The 8,178-nt window shown below is 39.0% G+C and overlaps 1 protein-coding gene across 1 annotated transcript; it reads left to right on the forward strand.

Moving 5' to 3' along the window:
- Positions 1-3,203: 3,203 nt before the first annotated feature.
- Positions 3,204-7,757, forward strand: LOC134612683 (olfactory receptor 5V1-like). The gene is made up of 2 exons (XM_063457104.1): positions 3,204-3,213; positions 6,853-7,757. Exon 2 carries the CDS (start codon positions 6,996-6,998, stop codon positions 7,755-7,757), a length of 762 nt encoding a protein of 253 aa, XP_063313174.1. The 5' UTR covers positions 3,204-3,213; positions 6,853-6,995.
- Positions 7,758-8,178: the final 421 nt, after the last annotated feature.

Below are 8,178 nucleotides of genomic sequence, written 5' to 3' on the forward strand. Positions count from 1 at the left end.
CCCTTTAAAAGTGGGACCTAGGTTGAGAAATATCAGACAAGAAATAGAAAGATCTTGGCAATATCTTAGGAAACAACAACATGCACAATCAAAGACAATGGCTACAAGATTATGACTAGATAGTTATTTGATAAAGTATGAACCATTTCTACAGAAACACGGAACAGGCAAGAGGTACTGAAGGGATAACAAGTTGCAGCCAATCTCATGGTTAATTTCAGCAATACGTTATACCTTTCTGCTTATATTTACCATTGTTAGTGTCTGATAATTGATATTGCATACTACTTGTTCTACATTAAGCGAATGTTCACTGTAACTGTTCTGTTTTTTGTTCTATTTATTGGAATGCATACTATGTTATTCTGCTTTCCTTGATAAAACGTTATACAATATGAATATATATTTTTTAATCAGTGTATATTTTTAAAGCAATTTTATATGAGGTTTACAAATATGTGTATTCCTGTCTGGTTACATTGTTAGAATGGTGAATTTCTACCCAGTAATTTTACTAATGTAGAACACCAGTTTAAAGTAAGCAAGAAGTAGAAATAAACATAATTCTGAAAATTAACAATTACGAAAATTAACAAATACAAGTTATTTCCTGATTATTAATATGCCAGGGCATTAAAAATTAAAGACACAACTTTCCATCAGTGCCCCTTATCACATGTAGTCATTCAGGTGCTGGCTTCCATATTTTTGCCATGTATTAAAAATATTTTGAACTTATTTTCTGACATTGTCTAATGATACCCAAGTGTCTTTATCTTGTCCTCCTTCAAAAGAATATAGTATTAGTGTTCCAACATTTGTATACCCACCTTGCCCTGCTCTATTTAGATTTGTTTCAACAATGTTTTTATTACATTTAGTTCATATATATTTGAAGTATTTTTATTAAATAAGTAAAAACAATATGCTAATATGCACATTACGTACAGGCATATACAATTTTATATATATATATATATACCTACTTATAATTAGAGGCATACCTAGAGTATGTATAATATGTATCACCTTTGGTAAGGAGCTGTATTGCCCCACCTTCCCTGCACCCAATCATGAAAAAGTGAAAATGTAAAGTTTTTTTTATAGATCAATTTCAATCATTTTGTATTGTCTGCATTTCCATAGTGAGCATAGTACTGTCATTTGAGCATATTGTTCAAATGAGATTTAGGATAAACAAGTGGTATCACATTCAGAAGAAATATAAAAACTTGATGGGAGTCATTTTAAATTTTTAAAGGTGTAATATCCAATATATTAACATTATTTTCTTGCTCAAAAAAAGGAAAACAGTGCAGTTGAAAGCACATTTGAAGAGTATTATTTATAAATAAGACTGATATAAATGCCTGCACAGGGCAATATACCCCCAGTATGTACACAAGGGTGTACAGTTGTGCGCAAAAGTTTGCATACCCTGGCAGAAATTGTGAAATTTTGCCATTGATTTTTTAAATATGACTGATCAAGTAAAAAAAAATATTTTATTGAAGGATAGTGGTAATATGAAGTCATTTATTATAACATAGTTGTTTGGCTCCTTTTTAAATCACAATGATAACAGAAATAACCCAAATGACCAGGATCAAAAGTTTACATTGCCTTGAATATTTGGCTTTGTTACAGACACACAAGGTGACACACACAGGTTAAAATGACAATTAAAGGTTAATTTCCCACATATGTTTCTTTTTTAAATTGCAATTATTGTTTGTGTATAAATAGCCAATGAGTTTGTTAGCTCTAACGTGGATGCACTGAGCAGGCTAGATACTGAGCCATGGGGAGCAGAAAAGAACTGTCAAAAGACCTGCGTAACAATGTAATTTTTGTTACTTTATAAAAATGGAAAAGGATATTAAAAGATATCCAAAGCCTTGAAAATGCTAGTCAGTACTTGTGAAAAAATTCCCCTTTTTATTGAATATTTCTTCATTCTCCATTTGGTAGATGTAACTACCGAACAAAGGCCACCCCCTGGCTCATTAAACTTCAAAGCCTGTTTCAATTAAACCATCTATGTGTGCGGCCAGCGATCGTACTACCGAATGCCACGTGGCTGAGAAAACCACGCCCATCTTTTTTCAGACGAACAAAGGCAGCAGGACTTGGTCGTCGAGTGTCTGGAACTAAAATCGGACACCGGTCTCAAACACACGAACGCTGGATCTATATGTACCGATTAGCAAGAAGAGCGCTATTCGGTACGTTTGTGCATACAAATGAGGGGAACAATCGCTGCTAGGAGCCAGGGGGATCCATTCGGTACTTTATTTGTTTTTTCCCTTCTACTGAAGTGACCGGCAAAACCACTCAAACTTGTGGAACTATTTTAGGCAGCCCACTCACGGTGAACCGGTCATAGAAGACTTCCATGGTTTTGAGAACACCTAAAACGATCTGGGTGAAATTTGAATATATTGGTCACCCAGATCGGGGCTATCAGGGGAAAATTATTTGTGGGGATACCTCATGTATAAAGGGGTGTTCCAGATATTGGGGAAAACTGTGATTTTTCTGTCTGGAGATAATCAAGTTATTACTTTATCAGACTTGATTATCTCCAGGACTAGGGGAGGGAATTGTATGTTTGTGCTGGGTGTGTTTTATGTTTTTACTGTACTTAAATGGTTATACTGTGTCCCTCCCTATGGGATGTCCCCTTGCATGGGCACTTGCATAAAAGCCTGTGTGTGATAATTAAAGCCAGTTCTATTTGTACCCTTCTTCTTGACTTCAGCTGATGTTTGGGGATTCGTATGCTTTATTAAGGGAATTATCTTATGAAGCTATTTGTACTTCATATGGATTTCATCTACTTCAACTACCGAACGGAGAGCTATATTCACTAGGCTCTGGCAGTTCTGGAGGAAACTACCGAAGGAGGTTTAAATATACTTGGTTTCCTTACAACTGGTGGCAGCGGTGAGATTCAAATCCCGAATGGACGCCCTGAGCCAACTAAGGGAATGAATGGCTCAGCAATACCAGCTACTTAAGAGAACCATGCTAAAGGATTTACTGGAAGCTCGAGGCATAGTGGCAAGTAACAAAACAAAAGCCACGTTAATTGCAGAATTAATACAGAGCGACTGAACCAGCAAAACAGAAATGGAGCACGAGGAAGAAACCGCGATGCAGAAGGATATCAGATGGATGCTCAGTGTATTGGGACCCAATCCATCAACAGAGGTGGTTCTGCAGGTCATGGCACAAGCCAGGCAATCACAAAAAGAGTGAGAGGACCGAGACAGACCATCACAGGGGGATTTGCTACACTCTCCGGGAAGTACCAATGACCTACCAAAGAAGGTAAATTATGCAGCGTTTAAAACTTTTAATGACAATGAAATGGAAATTGACAGTTATTTGCAAGACTTTGAACGTCAATGTGCGCTGGAGGAATTAGACTCCACAAAATGGGCTGCAGCCAGTTCTATTTGTACCCTTCTTCTTGACTTCGGCTGATGTTTGGGGATTCGTATGCTTTATTAAGGGAATTATCTTATGAAGCTATTTGTACTTCGTATGGATTTCGTCTACTTCAACTACCGAACGGAGAGCTATATTCACTAGGCTCTGGCAGTTCGGGAGGAAACTACCGAAGGAGGTTTAAATATACTTGGTTTCCTTACAGTACTGTTCAATCACTTATTAACAAATGGAAAATTTGGGGATCTCTTGATACTAAGCCAAGGTCAGGTAGACCATTCAGCTACAACTGCCAGAAGAATTGTTTGGGATATAAAAAAAAACACAGGTAACCTCAGGAGAAATACAGGCTGCTCTGGAAAAATATGGTGTTGTTTCAAGGAGCACAATATGGTTGTTTCAAGGAGCACAATACGACGATACTTTAACAAAAATGAGCTGCATGATCGAGTTCCAGAAAAAAGCCTTTACTGTGGCAATGACACAAAAAAACCTTGTTGCAATATGCCCAACAACACCTTGACACACCTCAGCTTCTGGCACACTGTAGTTTGGAGTGACGAGACCAAAATAGAGTTTTATGGTCACAACCATGGGCGCTGTGTTTGTAGAAGGGTCAACAAGGTCTATAGTGAAAAGAATACCATCCACACTGTGAAGCATGGTAGTGGCTCACTGATGTTTTGGGGAGGTGTGAGCTCTGAAGGCATGGGGAATCTAGTGAAAATTAGTGGCAAGGTGAATGCAGCATGTTATCAGAAAATACTGGCAGACACTTTGCATTATTCTGCACGAAGGCTGTGCATGGGATGCTCTTGGATTTTCCTGCATGATAATGACCCTAAGTACAAGGCCAAGTTGACCCTCCAGTGTTTACAGGAGAAAAGGGTGAAAGTTCTGGAGTGGCCATTACAGTCTCCTGATCTTAATATCATTGAGCCACTCTGGAGAGCTCAAACGTGCGGTTCATGCAAGACAACCAAAGACTTTGCATGGCCTGGAGGCATTTTGCCAAGGCAAATGGGCAGTTATACCACCTGCAAGAATTATGGGCCTCCTAAACAACTATTACAAAAGACTGGACGCTGTTTGCACTCACAGAATTGGCCCTAGCACCCAGGACTTACCCCAGCATTCAGATTTAACTCACAGGACTTGTCCCAGCACCCAGGTCTTACCCCAACAGTGAGATTGCACTCACAGTACTTGCCCTAGCATCCAGAACTTGCCCCAACACTGAGATTGCACTCACATAACTTTCTCTAGCACTCAGGACTTATCCTACACAGAGGACTTACTCCAGGACTTCTAACAGCTTCCTGCATGCACCGTGCAAGAGGGCAAAGATGCAGGATATAAGATTTCCAGCGGCAACAAAGGTGGCATCACATTGGGTTATGTGATGAGGGTTATGACCGATGTCTGATTATAGTGGGGAATAACCTTGGTTATGACCGATGTCTCATTATAGTGGGAAATGCAAGTGATGTATTGGGGTGTTTAGGTGTAATGGGGACTCTGTATTAGGCTGTCTGAGTGTAATGGACACCGTTGTTTTTGTGTGATATAATTGGCTGTCTGAGTGTAATAGGGACTTCATGTGATGTTTTGGGTTGTCTGTGTGTGATAGGATTAGTTGTGTGTAAAGGTATTGGGCTGTGTACGCGTGATGGAAACTGTGTTCACATTTGGCTGGCTGTGTGTGATAAGGATGTGTGTGATCATATTGTGCTGTCACTGCTTGCGTTTGTGATGGTTTTGGGCTGGCTGTGTATTGTGGGACTGTGTTTATCTTTATTTCATAGAAATAAACCCTGATGAGGGGATATCACCTTGTAACAATTTGTCTGTGCTGTCTGTGACCTGTATACAATTTGGTAAATCCTAGACCAACACCTACTAAAATTACTTGTTTAATTATTATGCAAACAATATGTAATCCTGGGTAATGTACTCAAAAGCTTACTTTCGAGTTACCTACTGTCTGAGTAGTAATACCACTGTCTGGAGTGACCAATCCACTTGCTCCCCCAGTCCCTCTTCAAACTGCAGTCTCTCCTAAGGTGTAGCTGCACTGTTGACTCAGCTTGCTCCCTAGTCCATCTGCAATCTCAAAGCATGGTAAGGTATGGCTGCACTCTCCACTCCAATCCACTCCACTCACTTTACTCCACTCCCTTCCATCCATGTCTATGTTCCCCTCCCTTTCATTTCACTCCCCTCTTCCATCCATGTCCCTCCCTCTTCCATCCATCTCCTTCTCTTCCATTATGTCTCTTTTCCCTCCCTTCCATGTCTCTCCCCCCTTCCATCCATACCTCCTTCCATCCATGTTTCTCCCCATGACACCTTCCCCTTTCTATCCATGGTTCTTCTTACCCTTCAATACATATAATATCTTACATTCATATCACCCACCCCCATGTCTCTCTCCCTGACTGCATCCGTATCTCTCCCCATGTCTCCCTGACCCGTTTCATTCATAGTTTCCAACCCCTTCCATTCATATCTCCCTCCATGTCACCTTCCCCAATTCCATCCATATCTCTCATGCCCATGTCTCCCTCCCCCTTCAATCCACACATTTCTATCCCTTCCATCCATATCTCTATACCCATGTTTCCCTGTCCCCTTCCATCCATATCTCTCCTTCCATGTCTCCCTCCCCAAATCCATCCATGTCTCTCCCCCATGTCTTCCCCTTTCATCCATGTGTCTCTTCCCCTCCCTCCCTAACACTCAGTAGCTTCCCTAACATAATTGACAATGTGAAGATAGCCCTGGCTCTGAACACATACAGATAGATGGCCACCCTCCCTGCTGTTTTACATGTCATGGCAGTGGAGAGGGGTCTCTCAATGTCAGACTGAGTGCTGGTTAGTCACATAGTACCCTACACAGAGCCACAGAGGGAGGCACTCCTCTGCCCTGTGCATGTGGTTCCCTTATAGAATCAATCTGACAACTGATTTTTGCTTGCCTCTCCATGCCTGCCCCTCCAACAGGGGCCAGTTTTGTCAACCCCACGATACACCATTGCTTAAAGTGTGTTCAAGACAGTGCATTTTAGATGATACAGATGTTAGAATTACTGTCATAGTAGCATGTTTGAAAAAGTAAATTGTCCTCTCAATATTGACAAGCTTCAAATGTTATTATATACAGGGTTTTATTTGTTATGAGAATCTTCCCACATTTTACAACACTATATAAATTGATTTAATTTAATCTGGAGAATAACATATCTATTATACCCCAAAAACATAACTATAGACCATGGAACATCTACATTTGTTAAATATAATTTATTATTTCCATATTTATGTTTTTCATAGATTCGGACTCTTTTTGAGGAAACAAAATAAACTACAATGAATAGAAATCAAACAAAATTAACAGAATTCCTCATTCTAGGATTATCGGACATTCCCATTCTTAAGAATTTTCTATTTTTTATCCTCCTTCTTATATATGTGTTGACTTTAACAGGTAATATTGCTATCATCTTGATATCAAAATTGGATACAAGTCTTCACACACCTATGTATTTCTTTTTGAGCAACTTGTCTTTCCTTGACCTTTGCTACACCACAACCACTATGCCCAAAATGTTACAAAATCTTCTAATGGAAAGAAAATCCATCTTGTTCAATAGTTGTGTAACGCAGATGTATTTCTTTGTGGCTTTTGTGGGTACAGAGTGTGTTCTACTTAGTGTGATGTCCTATGATCGCTTTCAAGCCATTTGCAACCCTCTCAGATATTCTGTCATTATGAGCAAAAAGGTTTGTGTCAGTCTTGCAGGCTTTTCATGGCTGAGTGGGTTTGTGAATTCTGTAATCCACACCATCTTTATATTGCATCTAAATTTTTGTGGTTCCAACCAAATCAATTATTTTTATTGTGACTTACCCCCACTCATCACTTTGTCCTGTGATGATACATATGTTAATGAAGTTTTATTATTGTCCATCGGGGTTTTTATAGGGTGGACACCCTTCTTACTCATTATTGTTTCATATATATGCATTATAACTGCTATATTAAACATCAAGTCCACTAATAAAAGACAGAAGGTTTTTTATACATGCTCTTCACACCTCACTGTAGTTATTTTATACTACGGCAGTGCAATTTTTAGCTATGTGAGGCCAGTTTCTACCTACTCTATGAGTAAGGATAAATTAATTTCTGTTCTATATAGTGTGGTGACACCAATGCTAAATCCTCTCATTTATACTTTGAAAAACAATGATGTAAGCAAGGCTATGTATAGGCAGTTTATTTCTAGGCAACAATTATAAGGCAGTTTAAAGCCCACATTAGGCAAAAGCACATTATTGTGTACATCACAAATTAGTCCTATTTTATAAAATCTGGTCAACATGGCTTCAGAAGGTCCACACACAGAAATATCAGCAACATCAATGCACCTTTTCTCTCTCGATGTTCAGTTTGGGTAGAAGTATGCTCTTTTATTCTGTACTTCTCTTCCTCTCCTTCAACAATTCCTATGTTAATATCAAGCTGACTATTCCCTTCCCTTTGTCGACTCCGAGCCTTTTTTTTTTTTTTTTGCTTTGTAAAAGTATTATTTTGGGTTTCAATCTACCATACACTTGATATTTTTAATGAATGAGTATAATATATTGTACATTTATCTGGGGTGAGCAAAAAGGCAAATTTACTTTACAGTCTCTTTACAGTTGCCCACCCAACTACCCT

The sequence above is a fragment of the Pelobates fuscus genome, chromosome 5 (genome assembly GCF_036172605.1).
Source record: "Pelobates fuscus isolate aPelFus1 chromosome 5, aPelFus1.pri, whole genome shotgun sequence".
Lineage (NCBI taxonomy): Eukaryota > Metazoa > Chordata > Amphibia > Anura > Pelobatidae > Pelobates > Pelobates fuscus.

What these genes read in the sequence shown, in the direction of transcription:
- LOC134612683 (XM_063457104.1), top strand. Translation starts at nt 6,996, where the DNA reads ATGTATTTCTTTTTGAGCAACTTGTCTTTCCTTGACCTTTGCTACACC.